Genomic DNA, 18900 nt, shown 5'->3' with positions numbered 1-18900 from the left:
GAAATATGCAGTAATAAATGTCATAACTTTTAATTCAGGTCCTTATGAAGATTTTCAAATACTCAATAACCATACCTAGATTTGAGAACTAAAAAAGAGAACAGAATCTCTAGCTGATTAGAAATAAAAAAGGAAACCTGCCAAGGTCTACCAACGTACCTGCCATACAGAAAAATCTACCGTAATTTGTGCCAAAGACACTACCTACGCTTTAAAACGAGGTTTACTCATATATTTTGCTCTTCACTTATTTCCCTACATCTCAAATTTGAAAACAAAATATGAGCATTTAGTCTCTGTACACTCACAACTCATTTCCATCCCTATAATACTAGAATTAATTGCATTAATCCCAAACATAAATACATTAATTAAAGGTATACCTACATTAATAAAAGTGTCATTTCAGAGAAACCTTAAGCTGAAAATAGTAACATGTGTATCATTCAATGAGTTCCGTGCTTTGACTTCTGCTTAATTTTTATAGGCCTTCATAAATAGAGATGGGGGCTGTGGAAACTCGCTGAGTTCAGCTATTTGCACAGACGGACACTATTTTGCTTGATTTCTCAGTACAGTTTTATTACACAGTAACAGCACATATGAAGCCACTCTCAGTATTCCCCTGTGGTTCTTTGTAAACAAATTAAGAAGATTATAGTGCTTTGTGAAAATGTTTTTGCTTTTTTTAATTTGGAGAATTTTTACTTGTTTGGTTTTGTTTTTTCCTTTTAGAAATAAAAATAAAATTTTTAAAATTTCAACTACATCTAACAAAAAAATGTAATCCCTATATGAAAGAATATAGTAGTCTAAATACTTTACCCATAGAAATTTAAAATAAACAACTAGAAGTGTAGTGTTACTGTATTTGCACAGGTGTAACTGACTCCAATTCACTTTGGTAATAATACCATGAGTCTTCAAAATATAATATTCCAAAATGACAGAAAATTTTTTTAGCTTGGGAATTCCACGGGCTTAAGATAAAATCCTGTTCCTTTTTAGATGCAAAAACTATGGTTATTTTCATCTTAAATCTTTGAAACTCAGGGAAGTTGAAATAATTTTTTTCCCCTTCACTGCATATAATGTTCCTCCTCTTAAGTCAAAAGATCATTTCAAGATATACTATGAGCCCTGCAGAAGAGAAAAACACCTCTGGTAAGCAAAAACTGACACAAAGAGCATGTAGTTTACTTTCGGAAAGGAATAGCGACTGGCAGGTCAGGTAATTATTTCTAAGATAAGTAGCAGTTTAGAAAAGGACACAGTAATGAGAATGACAGGTAACAGTGAAAGACAAGACGAGGTTTAGGGAAAAAAGAGCCACATGTATACAGCAACAAAGCTTCAAACACATCAAAAAAGCACCCATAACTGTTTCTATGAACTAAAACTATGAACAATTCTATGAACTGTTTCTATGACTGCTTTCATGAACAAGAAAAGCATGATCATTTACTTTCTTTATCAGTTTCAGAAGACTGGGTCAAGTGCCTTCATTTTGGAATGATTTCCATCAAAACTGGCTGTATAAAAGTGTTTGTAAAATATTTTTAAAATATAATGCTTAGGGCGCCTGGGTGGCTCAGTGGGTTAAGCCGCTGCCTTCGGCTCAGGTCATGATCTCAGGATCCTGGGATCGAGTCCCGTATCGGGCTCTCTGCTCAGCAGGGAGCCTGCTTCCTCCTCTCTCTCTCTCTGCCTGCCTCTCTGCCTACTTGTGATTTCTCTCTGTCAAATAAATAAATAAATAATCTTAAAAAAAAATATATATATATATAATGCTTAAAGTAGTTTACTTCATTTACTTGGAAAAATCCATTACATGGTATATCATACTGGCCAATGATGCTAAATATAAAGTATAACCATATCACTATTTTGGCAGGCTCTCTGAAATCACATGAGTGTTTTGTGTATATTAATTAAAGCTATCTAATCAAGAGCTGAAAGTCTATATAGCGGGGAGGGGATCCCATCGTCATCATTTGCCTAGTACCTGAATTCTATTCCATGAGGAAAAAGCAAACAAAAACAAAAACAAAACCTTGGAAGTATACAATGAGAAGCAAAGCTCATAGAAGGAAAATTCATTCTACCGGGAAAACAATCATCAAAATACTTTCTTCTCAAGAGTTTAATTTGTATATTTTAATTTCCCCTAGAATTTCATGAGGCTCCCTTGCTTAATTTGATCCTTATTTCTTATAATTCTTAGAAATTACATGGACTATAGATTTTATTCAGACCAATCATTTCTCTGTGATCCAAACCTCTATGATACAAATTTCACCTAAAAATGCTAAAATGTTTAAATAGCTGATCATTGGAAAATGGCTACTGTTTGTTGTTTAACTGCAAGATGACAGACTAATTCACATAGCAGTTTATAGATATAACCAATGCAGTAATTAATACAATAAGTAATTACACTAAAACTAATTCCTTCTAAAGTTACATGACATAGTATCAAACGTTAAGTGCCAACCATGTTACTGAGACAAACCTGATGTTATTTATTTGAAAATACAATAAAACTTAACAAGAGGGGCTAAGATCAAAACTAAAAAGGAATAACATATGGCATTTAAGATTTCGATATGCTTCATTTTGCAATTCATCATACTGTAGACAGGGCTGGATTTATAAAGCAGCCTCGAGATGCCCCTGAATTTTGTTTGTGCATAGATACACTAATATGTATGTAAGACAAAGCAGGCTAAAAGGTCTACCTTAAAAAATAAGGCTTGAAATCTAATCTTACCACTAGTGGTGTTTTTTGTTTCGGATTCTTTCATTTTCTGTATCTTTTTGTTTAAGAAGAAACTAGGTTACCTGAAACATTCAGAGGTGAGAAAAAAGTGAAACTGGATATTAGGAAACACAGGACCAAAGGGTAACCAAAGTTAAGGGAGGGGAATGTGAAGGTAAAAGTCCACTCAAAATGGTCTCTACCACAGAATTTGTCTACATACACCCAATTTCTGACTTAAACTTAGAAACATAAAGGTATGATAGAGATATTAGCCAGAGGAAGAAAATGTCAGTGCCATCACATTTTTTGACACAGTACCCCACCATTGGAAAGAATGAGTCAGTTCTTCTACCTATGAAAAAACACTATTTAAAATTAAAATGGCACTAACAAATTAGCGTGCAGGTTGGGGTCCTGAAATACCATTTCTCATAAAAAGAAAGTAGTACTACTCGAAGAAATGGTTGATTCCAGATCCAGAACAGGAAATGGACATGATGGGCCCCGAATATCTTTTCACAGCAGACAACAAGGAAGCTATGGGTCACGTTGTCCCTGAAAGGCCTTCCACTAACCAAAGATGGGGGGCCACTTTGAGCTTCAGCTGCAAGAACTATAATGGATTAAAATCCACCAAATATAATGGATTTAAATCCACTGGCTCATAATGGCACTTAAAAAAAGAAAAAAAGGGGGGCACCTGGGTGGCTTAGTCATTAAGCACCAGCCTTCGGCTAAGGGCATGATCCCAGGGTCCTGGGATGGAGCCCAGTATCAGGCTCCCTGTTCTGTGGGAAGCCTGCTTCTCCCTCTCTCACTCCCCCTGCTTGTGTTCCTTCTCTCACTGAGTCTCTATCAAATAAATAAATAAAATCTTGGGGCGGGGGGGAAGAAGAAGAAGAATTGATGCCCTTTGGAGAAAAAATAGGGAACTAATGCATTCTCTTGAAAACAGATAAAGGGGAAGAATCAAGCATTTATCCTGTCTTACTTTTATAGACTGTACCACTGCGTAGTCCAAAAAAAGATGAGGGAGGTAACTCTATAAAAAACATTCCAAAAAAAAAAAAAAATTCCAATTAACAAATGAAAGCAAAATGATGTATTTAGAATTTCACCATTTTGCAACATCCAGTGAATTACCAGAAATAAGCACTAACCATCAACAGCTGCTAACAACACAAAAAAAGAGAGATAACTAAATACTAAGTGACTAACACAGTCTTGCCAAACACCACCTATCACAAAGACTAAGGGATCGAAATTGAGCCTTCCAGTGTCTGGATCCAGTTACTCACTGGCAGAAGATACAGAAGGCAAAAGAACAATAGAACTGCACCTTGGGTGAGTAGTCCGCAAAATCCAAGCTGTGGGAAGCTACAAACATCCTGCATTCTTCAACAGGTAAAAGAGAAGAGAAAAGGGATGGAGAACTAATGTAAAATGAAAAGTGACATTTCCCATAAAAACTATTTTTTAATTGGCAAGACTAACCTAGAGTGTCTAGCAATGCACATTTGGGTTATTACTATAGAAGTCAATATAAGAATTACTTATGGGAAAAGGCAGCTATGACTAGGATGGAACACTAAGAAGGAAGGGCAGCAGAGTTCTATTTCTTAAGCTGACTGGTGATTACAAAGGTGTCCGCCTTAAGGTAATTATCACGCCATATGTTTATTTTTTACTGATGTTTTATTTTGCAATAAAAACATTTTTTAATAGCAGGTTATCAGGACACCTGAATGTTGCAAACACCTAACAAAGGCTTAGTATGATTCCCATTCTCTAGACTAATGCAGTGAAAATCAGAGGTTAAAAAAAAAAGTCAGTGCCCATCATTTCCTCCTACCCACTTCCTCTTCTAAGGGAACCACCTAATATCACAATCAGAGCCCAACAGATTCACTTTCCTGGGCGTCGAGAAATTCTAAGAAAGAGACTATGAGATACCCCACCCTGTTCCTCTCCCAGTCTTCCTCCAACCCCCAAGTTGCTCAAACACAAAATGCAGGAGCCATAATTCTCTTTCTTCCCCAATTCCCACACCTAGTCTATCAGCAAGTCCTTCATTTCCAACTCCAAAATTTAACTTACATCTGTCCACCCTTCTCTCCATCTCCACTGACTCCACCATCTAACTAACCATGAACCACAGCCATGGCCTCCCAACTTGCTCCCCTCCCGTCATTCTTAATCCTCTACAATCTATTCTTCCGAAAGCAACCCGAATGATCTTTTAAAACAAACTGCTTAAAATTCTGTTTAAAACCATTTAATGACAGCCCATTGCACTTTCACATCCAAATTCCTTTCCATGGCCTGCATCATTGAATCCCTGCCCATCTCTCTGACCTCATCTCCAACCACTTTCTCCCATTTTACAATCCAGCCACAGTGGCCTCATTTCAATTCCTCCCACACACTATGCTCTTTCCCACCTCCAGGCCTTCTCAAAGCTTTCCCTCTGCCTGGAATACTCTTTCCAGCTGCTCACAAGGATAAATTCTCAACCCCATATCTCAGCTTTAGTATTACCTTCTCAGAGAAGCTCTGTCCAACTACCCTATCAAACAGATTCCACCATTTTTCTCTATCAGTATGTGCTACTTCTATCCTTCATAGTTCAAGCTCCAACTACAGTGTATGTCCTATGAGGTCAAAGATCTCAACCGCTTCCTTCAACAACATACCCAGCATTTAGCATCTGACAGGCAGTTAATTAATAATGACTGAATAAATTAATAAATATTAATTTATTAGTTAAATTAATTACTTTTTAAAAAGATTTTATTTATTTATTTGACAGAGAGAGATTACAAGTAGGCAGAGAGGCAGGCAGAGAGAGAGAGGAGGAAGCAGGCTCCCTGCTGAGCAGAGAGCCCGATGCGGGACTCGATCCCAGGACCCTGAGATCATGACCTGAGCCGAAGGCAGAGGCTTAACCCACTGAGCCACCCAGGCGCCCCAAATTAATTAATTTAATGTATTAATAAATGAGCAAATAAATGAACTCAAAGCTGACATCCAGTTTCTGCCATGAGTAATGATCAGTGAGTAAATAAAGCCAATTTTAATTTTTTTTCTTCCAAACTTTTTATTTAAATTCCAGTTAGTTAACATAGTGTAATATTGGTTTCAGGAGCATAATTTAGTGATTCTTCACTTACATACAACACCAGCACTCACCGTAACAGGTGGTTTCCTTAATACCCATCACCCATTTAGCCCATCTGCCCACCGACCTCCCTCTACCAGCCCTCAGTTTCTTCTCTACACTTAAGAGTCTCTGTGGTTTAGAAAACCAGTTTTTAAAAAGAAACCGGCAAATGGGGCGACTCTGCAGACTCAGGAGAGATCATCTGGCTCCAGAGAAGAAAAGTCAAGGAAATTAGCTGCTTATTAGCTTTGATTCATGCTTTCCTCAAATATGTAAAGGGTTCACCCAAATTACAAAAATAATTTTAACTTGCATTCCTTTCCAACTATAGGTCCCATGATTTCAGAAAATCAAAAATCCTAAAAAATGAAAAATGATCTGGACAGAGAGTAACATTCCATATTTTGAATATAAAAACTACCTCATCCTTGGAATCACATATGCGCAACAATTTCCCCAATTTTCTGAGAGAGAGAGAGAGAGAGAGAGAGCATGTGTGTCTGTGTCTGGACACCAAGATACTAATATTTATATCAAGATACCTGGAACTATCTGAAAATGTTAACTCTATTTGACCTCTTTACTAAGATGTCTGATACCATATAAAGTTTTGTTTTATTTCATTTTGTTTAAAGATTTTATTTATTTGAGAAAGAGAAAGAAAGCAAGTGAGTACAAGTTGGGGGGGGCAGAGAAAGGGAGAAGCAGACCCCCATTGAGCAGGGAGTCCAATGTGGGGCTCGATCCCAGGACCCCAGAATCATGACCTGTGCCAAATGCAGATGCTTAAACAACTGAGCCACCCAGGTACCCCTGATTCATGTAAAATTTACAAACTAATTCAGAACTCACATATACTATCACATGTATACTTATATTAATCACCAGCAACATTAACAGTTTTCTGTAATTCTCATTTTGCTACCAAGTCATTTTGTAAGATACATCCTTTAATATACTTTTAAGATGTTCAAGGTAATCAGCACCTTAATAGTCATGGCATGCAAACAATGAACTTATTTTTAATATTCATACATATCTATTTACATATTTGTTACTTTCATTTGTTCAATGTTAGACTCTGTGGAAAAAACAGTTATAAAAAGACATTTGAAATAAAGACTCTGTTCCAAGAGCTAAGAACTGAAATTAGAATAATCCTAACATATGAGGCAATTCAAATAAAATCACAAGAAAGAGACTTGGGACAAATAAAAAAGAAAGTTTCTATCAGATAGTATAAATTTTCTCTTTAGCAGAAAAACCTAGAGACCTTTGGTCCTTAGAAAGGGTGCAGCTGAGAGGGCGTCAGAAGCTGAGGCAATCATAATGATAGCTTTGCACGAAAAGGGACCCAAGTGCCTAATAGCAACCCTTATGTATCACATATTCTTTTGTGAATTCTGTCAAACATCACAGACCATCATTGTCCATTTTCCCATACTTCAGTTGGGAACGATATACTGTCCTGGTACAGTCAAAATACTGTAGTTTTTAAAGAAGTTTCCTTTCTCCCCTTCACCTCTGTCCTACTGTGTGTATAGGCAGGTACACTCACACCCATCTGGATCCTTCTGTCAATGCCATCACTGAGCTTTTGTGGATCAGGATAGAGTTTGAAATGAAGTCAGTTTCTTGACTGTCACTACTACATATGCTGACAATGTCTTTTCAAACTGCAGATCACAACCCATTAGAAGGTCGTGAAAATAATTTGGTGGCTCATGACCAGCAGTTTTTCAATGAAACAGAACATAAAGGAAAAGAGAAAAATACCAAAAACATCCCACATAGTACATTGTGTGAAACTTCTGTTTTTGTTTTATATGTATGTGGGTCTGTGCTGGGTTTCACCATCAATATTTTTTTTTAATTTTTTCAGAGCCACTAATACATGATGGCCTAAAGTGACGGGACCTTTAGTTCAACACAGACTTCTCTGAACCAAGAAATATTAAATTCAAAGCACTTCCCCCTCTCCTTATAATCCAAACAAGAAATACTCAATTTAAACCTTTTATTTTAAAGCTTTATTGATACACACTTCTGCAATGAACATTTAGATTACTTTAGAAAAACAAGTTTCAACTTAGCCGAGTTTAATACATGTTTACCTTTTTCTTTACATTTCTAACAAATTCTTTAGCACTAATATATGCTATATCTCAGTCCCTTAAAGAACAAAAGATAAATTAATCTTTGCCTCGGGTGGACTAAAGACTGAGCTTATCTCCTGTCTTAATGTGCAACTGAAGTTTGCTCACCCAGACCTGATCCAGAGGTTACAGTCATCTTCCCTGTCTTTAGGAAGAAGAACCAACTGACCATTCCCATCCTAAGAGCCTAAATCAATTTTAAAGGAGTTGGTGCCACCCCCAGTTAACAGAGAAAAGCCAAAAGAAGAACCACTATGCTTTAGGGACCCAGTCAATGCAAAAAGATGCTCCTGTTTGGGTACCAGGTGGTGGGTATTATAGAGGGCACGGCTTGCATGGAGCACTGGGTGTGGTGAAAAAATAATGAATACTGTTTTTCTGAAAATAAATAAATTGGAAAAAAAAAAAAAGAAATAATTAAAAAAAAAAAAAAAAAAAGATGCTCCTGTTTGCTTGAATCTTTTCTTGCCCTTTGAAATACTCAGAACCTCTCCCCTAGCCCGCCTCTGAAGCTGGGAGCGTCCTCCAGGGCCTTCTACCACCTGAGGTTGCTGCCTTTGTTTTGTACAGTCCTCACGTCATCATCTCAAAGAAAACTCTAGCTCCCCATTTGTCAATCTCTCCAATAGTAAGCACAGAAGAATTCTGATCCCAAGGGCACATGAATTAGTAATATCGACACAAAAGGAAGCCCACACCTCTTCTCACTGCCTTCATGATTTTCGTCATACCCTACTATCTGCTTAGTGGCTGTGTCTCACAACACAAACTGTGTCTCAGTTCTAAGAGTCAATAGTTCCCGGCTGTCTGTTTACCTGCATTCCCAATTTCTGGTCTAATGTCAGGGCTGCTGATACTACAGGTAGATATAATATAGGCTTTTCATGCTGAGGAATCTATAAATATCTTCTACTTCATCCTTCTATATCTTCTCCTTTTGCTTTTTCATTCCTTAATTATCTTCTAACACTCCATTTGTTCACAGCAACACTTTCCCTTGGGAAATAACTGTTTTCTTTTTCTTTCTTTTTTTTTTTTAGATTTTGTATTTTATTTATTTGACAGACAGAGATTACAAGTAGGCAGAGAGAGAGGAGGAAGCCGGCTCCCCGCTGAGCAGAGAGCCCGATGCGGGGCTCGATCCCAGGACCCTGGGATCATGACGTGAGCTGAAGGAAGAAGCTTTAACCCACTGAGCCACCCAGGCGCCCCAAAATAACTGTTTTCTTACCTTCACTTTCCATTTGTGTGAATGCACTTTGTAACCCTAACGTCTTAACTTGAATTTTTAATTTTACTTCCCCCACCTATCTTTTCACACTACAAAAAAAAGAAAATTGCAAAGACTCTATCCATGGCTTAAATCAAAGAACTTTCCTTATCTGTCTCGAGAGTCAATTTCAGGAGCTTACTCCCCTTATTATCCTTCCAGTGTTTTCACTGTTCACCCCAACTTTTCCTCCAAGTTTACCTTAATGAATTTTAAATTTTAAGTATCTATTAATCTTATAATCTAACTGAGGAACAAGGCCTGTCTGGTATAGTCTACTTCTCCAGCAATGATATTCTGTCCTCTCTTTAACAAATATTATCTATATAACTATCTATCTTCAAGTAACCAGAGTTTTCATGCTACCAATCACCTATCACAGAGACCCATCTCCCCTTTTATGAATGTTCTACTCAGTGAAGATCTCATGCTTTGATCATTTCATTTCCTCTTCTATCTCTTACAACTTACCTATCGTGTGGTCATTTTTCTTTCATCCCCTACAAAGAAATCTGAGAAACCCAACTTACTGAAACACTAATAATTAAGAACTACTTAATGGACTTCCATTCCCAGAGGGACTTTATTTTCATAAGGACTTATGAAGACCTCTGTGACAGACCTGTTAAGGAAATCTGAGGAATATAAAGCTATTCTGATACCTCAAGTCAGTGACTATAAGTGATCACATCCATTGTCTGTATTTAACACAGCCTTGTTGGTGAGACCAAGTCAATGATGTGAGGTAAGAAAAACCTTCTAGAACCTCTAGTCATGATTTTCAGATCTGGCTGCAAAGGGGAATCTCCAGCGCCCAGAGGAAAAGAATGGCACCCAAGAGCAAAGGCAGACACGAACACCCAAGCCTAACACTAGGTCAGATATATACGAACAACATGATAAAAATACAAAGACACATATGGTATGAGAATAAGAAATACCCAATTTAGGATAGTGACAATCCTTCAGGGGATAGGGAGGGAAAGCAACTGAGAAGAGATATACTTGAGAAAATTCAACTATATTCACAATATTTTATCTCTAAACCTGGGTACTGTGATACATAAATACTAAATTAGCTCCTATTATCTTTTGAATATCTAAAATTTTATAACTGAAGAAAGAACAATATGAAGATGGCATATAGTCAAATGGACATCATATTAGGAATATAGAGAAATACCTTGGGCTAGAAAGCACTCATATAAGATACTTTATGAAACAGGCTCATATAAGATACTTTATGAAACAGGCCTTGAAGGAAGAATAAAACACAGATTACCAGCAAAAAAATAACACAAACTTCTCTAGAGGAAAAGGATGAACAAAGGCAAAGTTAGAAGTATCCACAGCCTACAGCCTAAATAAAAAATAGTAGGGAAACTTCAGGAGGAGAGATTCATATTGGAGAAGAGTAACAAAAGCCTGGGGATTAAATCCAAGACCAAGTGCTGGGTACTAAGCAGGCTAGTGTGCCCCAACACCAAAAAAAAAAAAATTTTTTTTAAAGGAATACCATGGTGGAAGTGCTGCTTTGACAAATCAGAAGCCATGTGCAAGACACATTAAAGCAAAGAGTGTCTTATGGATCATTAGGAGGTTCAGTAGGGCAGCATAAGGGGAACAGAAGGAGGTAAGGCACTGAGAACCAGGTCCTAGTCCCCTGCCTCTACTCCAAACAGAGCCTTTCTGCTAAAAAATTTTTTAAAACCACTGCACTAAAGTACCTAGTTGGAAGGCACTGCTGTAAATCAAGTATGAGGGTCATAAAACCCAAGAACAGGGTAATCGTATCAAAAATGAAAAAGGGAAAAGAAAATGAATCCAGACTCTTTAATGGAGAATTCAGCAGGACTTAGTGACAAATTAGACGGAATAATGGAAGTGTGGATCTGCAAGAAAAAATCAAATATACCAACCGAACCGCAGCTGCTGGTCATACAGATTTGAACATGAGCAGCGTAAATGTAACCATGTAAAAAAGTGTCTCAGCCATACGAAAGTGCTACTTAAGGCCGCAAAGCAAAGCGACATTCCTGCAGGGATTAGGAAAAGAACAAGAAGAGGGCCCAGAGGATTGTGCAAAGAAATGACCACCATATCACGGAAGGCTAAGAAAGTGAGTCTTTAATAAGAGGTAGCATGGTATATCGTGTGAGTGCGCAGCCTTTGCAGCCAATCAGACTCAAGGTTCTGGCATCTCCTCCACTTACTTAACCTCTCTGAGCTTCATTTAATTAGCAAAGAAAAAACTAACAACATTTAACATCACTGAACACATTACGGAGCCCTGTGCTAAGTGCTTTACACATGACCTATTTTAATCCTCACAACACACTTTACAGATGAAGAATTTAAATTTAGAACTAGCATAATAAGCTGCAGAGCCAGGATTCCTGTTTCTTAAGACAATAAAATAAAGGAATGTATATACAACATTCCTGGCAAACAAAATGACCTCAAAAATGGCATCTATATTTTATTATTAGAAGGTAATGATCCATAGGGAGAACACAAAAACTCACGGTCAGTAATCCCTGTCATAGTCTTCCATGTGGCAAACTCTTTCAGTGTCCTCAGCTACAGAACAGGATTAATACCTGTGATCCAACCTACTTAACAGGGCTGCTATGATGATATTATGAAAATGAAAATGCTGTGAAAAAAAATTTTTTTTTTAAAGATTTTATTTATTTATTTGACAGAGAGAGACCACAAGTAGGCAGAGAGGCAGGCAGAGAGAGAGAGGAGGAAGCAGGCTCCCTGCCGAGCAGAGAGCCCGATGTGGGACTCGATCCCAGGACCCTGAGATCATGACCTGAGCCGAAGGCAGCGGCTTAACCCACTGAGCCACCCAGGCGCCCCTGCTGTGAAAAAATTTTAAGTGATACTCGAATATATGGGCTTAATGACACATATCCTGCTTTTCAGAAATGCCCTCCTGGATCAGCGTAAGTCTCTCTGAAAGAGAACTAAAAATAAGCCCGTTGGATGTGCAAGCACCACCTTGAAAAAGTATAAATGACATGGAATGGTTATATGTGCCACCCACATGTCCCCCTGACCCTTCTAGGTTGTCCAGAGTCCCTGCAAGGACGGGGGATCTCTTATACCTATAAGAAGCTCTGATAACTTAGAGCTAATGAACAGATCGCTTCTACTTCAATTGGGAGTTGTTCGAGTTGACCTTAGGGCATCCTCTCAGAGATGCCCCCTTACGGTCCTTCCAAAATAGAAGAGAAAAAAAAAGTCACCAATTTTTTTCTATGGTATGAAAACTGGGTGCCCAGTCAATACTAGAGTTCAACACAAAATACCAGATAAAAACTATCAAGGGCTCTAATAGCAGGTCTCTTTTGGAAACCCTCCCACAACCCCCCCCACCTTTTTTCACCTGAACAGATGGTTTCCAGGCTTCAAGGCTCATGTGTCTAGTCACACAATTCACAAGAGCTCACAAAGTTCCTACCTTTTTAATTATTCCATGTCCCTGAATATATCACCTTTCATCTAAAGATCTCTAAGCATCAGAACACGGGAACTCCTCAATCTTCACAACAGCACTCTCTGGGAGAAAGATTAGTACCTTTATTTCATAAAAAAAAAAAATGAAAGACTGAGATTAAATGCTTTAAACACCACCAGTTAACTGATGTTGATTCATTCTTGGAGGGGAAAAAATGCACCTTTTGAACTTAAAGCTATGGAGAGCCTTGATTTAGGACGACCATTACAAAATACTACTTTAAAAGTATCCACTGTTACTCTTACTCTTCCAATATATTAAAGATTAAATATAAACAGTAAATATCAAAGCATCACTATTTTTAATATGCCAGAAGAAAAAAAAACTATATGGGGGAGGGGTTCTAATTTAAGATTCCTACTGTCTTGCATCCATAAATACTTTTGAACTTGAGGGGCGTAAGGGGAGGAACACCTGTCAGTGCAGTATATGTACAAGTTTTACACACTGTGTATAGCTATTAATATTGAGTTCTTTAAACTGTTAATAACCCGCCTTCTCAAATAAAAGGCAGTATTATCACAAACATTTGACCAGAATGCCTACATGGCTGTTTCCCAGTTTCCCATCTCCAGGCTTCGTGAACTTGCCAGGAGGGAGAAGTCCGCCCGGCCCGGGAGTCCGGCCGCGGGGAGCCGGGCGCTGCCCCGCGACTTTCCACGCTGCCAGGCCCGGCTCGCGGGAGAGGCGAGGCTCGGCCTCCCCGCGGGGCCCTCGGCCTGTGGACAGACGCGGCCCAGCACTCGATCCCGCCTCCTGACGCCTGGCGCGCCCGGACCTGGCCTGGCAGTCGCAGAGGGGGTCGCGGTCCGGCCCGGCCTAGCCACCCCCGCCGGCGGCCGCGGGCGCCGCCTCCCTCCTTCGCCCCGCTCCCAGCGTTCGTTACCTCTTGGGCGCTGGCGGCTGCTCCATGGCGGCCGAGGACAGAAGGAGGGACGCGGTGGGCGGTGAAGGCCGGAGGGAGGAAAGGAGCCGGGGCACCGGCCGGCCGAGCGCCGGGAACCACTGGGGGAAACTCCAGGAACTCGGACCAACTTTCCCGTAACTCCGCGGCGGATCCCCCTCCCGTTCGGGAGTGCGGCTCCTCCCGGCCCCGGCCGCCCCGCCCCTCGGCCGCGGGCCGCGGGCAGCCGTCCTGGGAGAGTGGGCGGAGCGAGCCGCGGCCCAGGCTTGGTAGGCGGAGCCAGGCCCTGGTGGGGTGGGCGGGGTCGGGGGCGGAGGGACGCGAGGGCCTCAGCGCTAGGAGTGGGAAAAACGCGCTGAGACTGGAGGAGCTGGAGGCTAAGGCCTAGTTAGGACTCAGGCCGGGGGCACCTTCTTTTGAGCAGGCCAAGAGCTGCCGCTCCACATTTGCCTCCATTGCTTTTGCCTCGATCCCATTTGACTCATTTCTCTGGATTTCCCAAACATCCCAAGCATCTTGTGCAGCCTTTTGAAGTGTTACTAACTGCCCACGCTTCCCTCTCTAGTTGTTTATAATTATTGGCTGTTCTGTCCCCCGCCATCTGACGTTTGTAGCTACAGCGCTAGGGATACCACTGGAACTTCTTGTTTGATGTTGGTTGTGGACAAGCTCCTCACTACACTTCACTGTAATTACGTCTAATTACAAAGAAAATAATTACCACAGTGAGATCTCTCAGTGCACCAATTTAAGTGTGCTGTGGTCTTGCCAGCTGTTCACTTGGGTAACCTGGAAAACCCATCACAAATTATGTTGCATAGAAAAGTACTCAAGAAAAGTTTGTTTTCTTCCTTCTTGTCACCCTCTCTGTCGCACAGGTTCCCAAGGCCCTTAGCTCATTGTCATTTGATCCCTGCCTGCATCTATCTTTTTTGTGTTATCACTGAACCTGAAAACCATATATAAATATCTTTCTTAGGACCATATACAGGTGATGTGTAATGAGTTTGCTTGCTTTCATTAGAAACGATCAAGATGTAGAGTCATAGAGTTTTCTTGAAGATTAGAACAGTCTATGAAGAGAATGTTAAATAAAGGAACCTTATGAACATTAACCCAAATCAGACTTGTTTATTAATATTGTTTTCTTCTTTCTTGCATTAAGTTTCAATATATAATAAACTTACATGATTTATTCTCAGAACATTATATTCCCTTCTAAAATGAGTTATGTTAAATTTAAGACCATTCATGGTTGAAACCTGAAGTCAAATTCTGCAAACAAGAGAAATTATTACAAATTTTATACTCATTTTCATGTATTAAAGAACTATAGTCTAACAGTTCAGAAGTAACAAGACAACAAATAGCTTAATTATTAAAACATAAAAGCCAGGAAAAACCTTTGAAATTATTTCATTCTATCCTTCAATCTCATCCTCACTTCCATACCCTAGTTCCATCTTCTTATATTTAGTCAAAAAATTTTCTTACAGAGAACGACATTTCATCATCTCTTCTTAAAAAACTGTCACACTTTAAAATGGTCTCTGAATTAAGTTACCAATCTTAATCTCCAGAAAGCCTTTCTGAGTCAAACTACCAGTACCCCCTCTAACCCCCCCAACACACTATCGCTGACATTTAAGTTGTGAAAGAGATACCTCTCTTCCATGTGCCCATAACACACTATGCTGGCTTTTGTATGATGCTTATTGCACTGAACTGAAGTTCTGGTCATCCTAACCATGAGTCTACTGAGAATTAGACCTTGTCTTTACCCTCTCTATCCCTCACAAAACAAGTATCTTGGGTATAGTAAGGTTGGATGGTTTCTTTGGCCCCCCAGATTCAATCTCCATTCTTTCCCATCTGCCCTGTGCCCTAGGGGCTGACCTATATGGCCGACATCACTGAGCTCTCAGCTCTCTGGCTTACAATTGGGTCTGAAGATAAGGAGACCCAGCAAGAGATCATCTGAGGGAGAAAGGAGTATAAGGTTATTTATTCTCCCTGTTCCCTTCCTGTGAGCTCACCAGGGGGCCCAGCTCTCCTTTCTTCCCCTCATCCCTTTGGGCCTACAGGTAGTGATTTCTCTGCTATTTCTTAAGTTCCTCCTCTATTTGCTATGTTCCCCTAGACCTCAACCCTCCTCAAATGATCCTAATTTGAGTTTCCTACTAGAATTCTGACTGAGATACCCATAAAGAAGATTTGTGGAAGGAAGAGGAATAATATCAGAAAATAAAGTTCTGAAGTCTTTCCTCAGTTTGAAAAGGAAGAGGGCTAGCAATTGTGCATTATCTCACTAATCCCTTAAAACTACCATGTAAGGTAGCACATCCATGTTATAGGTGAAGAAACTGAAGTTCAAAGGGGTAAAAGGGAGCTCCCCCAGGCCAAATAGAATATCTACATTCTTTTTTTTTTTTTCCTGACAGAGAGATCACAAGTAGGCAGAGAGGCAGGCAGAGAGAGAGGGGGAAGCAGGCTCCCTGCCGAGCAGAGAGACAGATGCGGGGCTCGATCCTAGGGAGACCGATGTGGCCCTCGATCCTAGGACCCCGAAATCACGACCTAAGCTGAAGGCAGAGGCCCAAACCACCAAGCCACCCAGGTGCCCCAAATAACTACATTCTAACCCAGGCCTTTCTGACTCTCTTATCCCACTGTAAGTCAGTCAACAGATGTTCATTTAGTTCTTATGTATATCAGCACTACTCTAGGTGCTGGGAATTCCTCAGTGATAAAAACAAATAGACCATAATTCCTGTCCTCATGAGGTTTATATTCTAGTTGGGGAAACAGTAAAAGAAATAAGTACCTAATTCATAAGATTTGGTATTGAATACTGGCAAGGAAAAAAAGAAAAAACGGGAAATGGGAAATAATGAGGAGGAAAAGGGATGAAATTTAGATAGGGTGGGTGGTGAAGGCATCAGCAAGAAGGTGACTGAGGAAGTCAGGGGAGCACCATGCAGATGGGAAGGGAAGAGAAACCTGAGGCCAAGTGAACAGTAAGTGGTAAGGCCTGGAGGCTAGTGTGCCTGGTGTGTTATATTATTAAATAAAAATAATTGTTTTTCTCTTGAATTACTCAGAAAACTAAACAAAACAAAAAATGCCTCAAGTCTCTATTTTAATTTGTCTATGCAAAGCCAATCTGAAGATTCCAGGAAGGAAAGCATAGAGATTATCATTCAACCTGCAAATAAAAGACAGAAGCCTTTATGAACAATTGAAAGCTGTAGGAAAATTTGAGATGTACAAAAGGGTCACTCCGCTTCACTTAATTATGAAAGTAGAGTAATTTGTTTCTGCTTCCAACAATTCCAGTTGGAATGGAGATTAAGGGCACACTTTCATTAAACTAGCAAAGAGATCACCAGAATTCTCAACTAGGTGTTCCAAGAGAAATGTAAGAGAAATCTGGTATTTGAGACCTCGTTCCTTGGAATAACAAAACTGCTTTTGTGTCACCGAATACACATACCACAATGTTTTATGAGTCGAAATATATTAACATAAAGACTATTTCCTTATTATACTTGTTGCTGCTTTTTATTGAAACTGGATTTATGTTACTCTTTTTTATCATTTTTATGTGTACTTGAAAAATAATACTACTTGACAACTGTTCATCTTTTCTACTATTACTGGGAAGAGTTTGGGGCAGAGACAAAGCTCTGATCAAATATATTACATTATGTAACTTTCTATTTGCAAGGAAACTTGGAAATATTTCCTTTGAGGCAACTTAACAAAACATTTTCCCTTGATAATGTTTCTCTTTTCTAACCTAATTTTATAGTGAGCTGGAGCTAGCATGTTACAGTTGAATTCAACTACTATTCTCTTTTATCATAGAAATCTTAAACTTTTATTTCACTTACTTGTTTCTCTGACAGAACCATAAGCCTCTTGGGATTTAGGACAGTATCTTATTAGCATATGTTGTCTCAAGTCTGGCATATCCAGTAATTACAAGAAACACCTTCAACTGAATTTTTTTAATTAAACTTATTTATTTTCAGCATAACAGTATTTATTATTTTTTCACCACACCCAGTGCTCCATGCAATCCGTGCCCTCTATAATACCCACCACCTGGTGGTACCCCAACCTCCCCCCCCCCCGCCACTTCAAACACCTCAGATTGTTTTTCAGAGTCCATAGTCTCTCATGGTTCATCTCCCCTTCCAATTTCCCCCAACTCCCTTCTCCTCTCTATCTCCCCATGTCCTCCATGCTATTTGTTATGCTCCACAAATAAGTGAAACCATATGATAATTGGCTCTCTCTGCTTGACTTATTTCACTCAGCATAATCTCTTCCAGTTCCATCCATGTTGCTACAAAAGTTGGGTATTCATCGTCTCTGATGGAGGCATAATACTCCATAGTGTATATGGACCACATTTTCTTTATCCATTCGTCCGTTGAGGGGCATCTTGGTACTTTCCATAGTTTGGCAACCGTGGTCATTGCTGCTATAAACATTGGGGTACAGATGGCCCTTCTTTTCATGACATCTGTATCTTTGGGGTAAATACCCAGGAGTGCAATTGCAGGGTCATAGGGAAGTTCTATTTTTAATTTCTTGAGGAATCTCCACACTGTTCTCCAAAGAGGCTGCACCAACTTGCATTCCCACAACTGAATTTTTTTTAAATTTTTATTTATTTATTTGACAGAGATCACAAGTAGGCAGAGAGGCAGGCAGAGAGAGAGGAGGAAGCAGGCTCCCTGCTGAGAAGAGAGCCGGATGCCACCCTGAGATCATGACCCTAGCCGAAGGCAGAGGCTTTAACCCACTGAGCCACCCAGGAGCCCCTCAACTGAATTTTAAAACAAGAAGCCTACAGGTAGGTGTTTCTAGGTTTGATTAATTCTTTCATTTACTTCCGTTTCCTGCTATGCTATGCATAGCTGGCTCTCACCCTCCCCTCAAATAATGGCTGCCAAATTCCAAGCATCACATGAAGACATGACAATGCCCAGGAACAGAGGAGGGTTATTTCTTTCTGAATACCATTTTTCAAGATGGTGGAAAAAAACATTCTAGAACCCCCTCTGCAGATGTCCCTTCGTGTCCTTTTGGTCAGAATTGTGTCACAAAACCAC

At 39.7% G+C, this 18900-nt stretch overlaps 1 protein-coding gene across 1 annotated transcript in view; it reads right to left on the bottom strand.

The window, feature by feature from the left end:
• Positions 1-13951, bottom strand: part of STK3 (serine/threonine kinase 3) — a 283945-nt gene extending 269994 nt beyond the window's left edge. The window contains exon 1 of the mRNA XM_044245221.1: positions 13760-13951. Within this exon, the coding sequence (XP_044101156.1) occupies positions 13760-13785 (26 nt within the window). The 5' untranslated portion in view covers positions 13786-13951. The remainder of the gene's footprint in view (positions 1-13759) is intronic.
• Between the last annotated feature and the right edge of the window lie 4949 nt (positions 13952-18900).

Source organism: Neovison vison, chromosome 4, assembly GCF_020171115.1.
Source record: "Neovison vison isolate M4711 chromosome 4, ASM_NN_V1, whole genome shotgun sequence".
Lineage (NCBI taxonomy): Eukaryota > Metazoa > Chordata > Mammalia > Carnivora > Mustelidae > Neogale > Neogale vison.
Note: the sequence above shows the minus strand (reverse complement) of the source record. Positions and strands in the feature narration are given on the sequence as shown.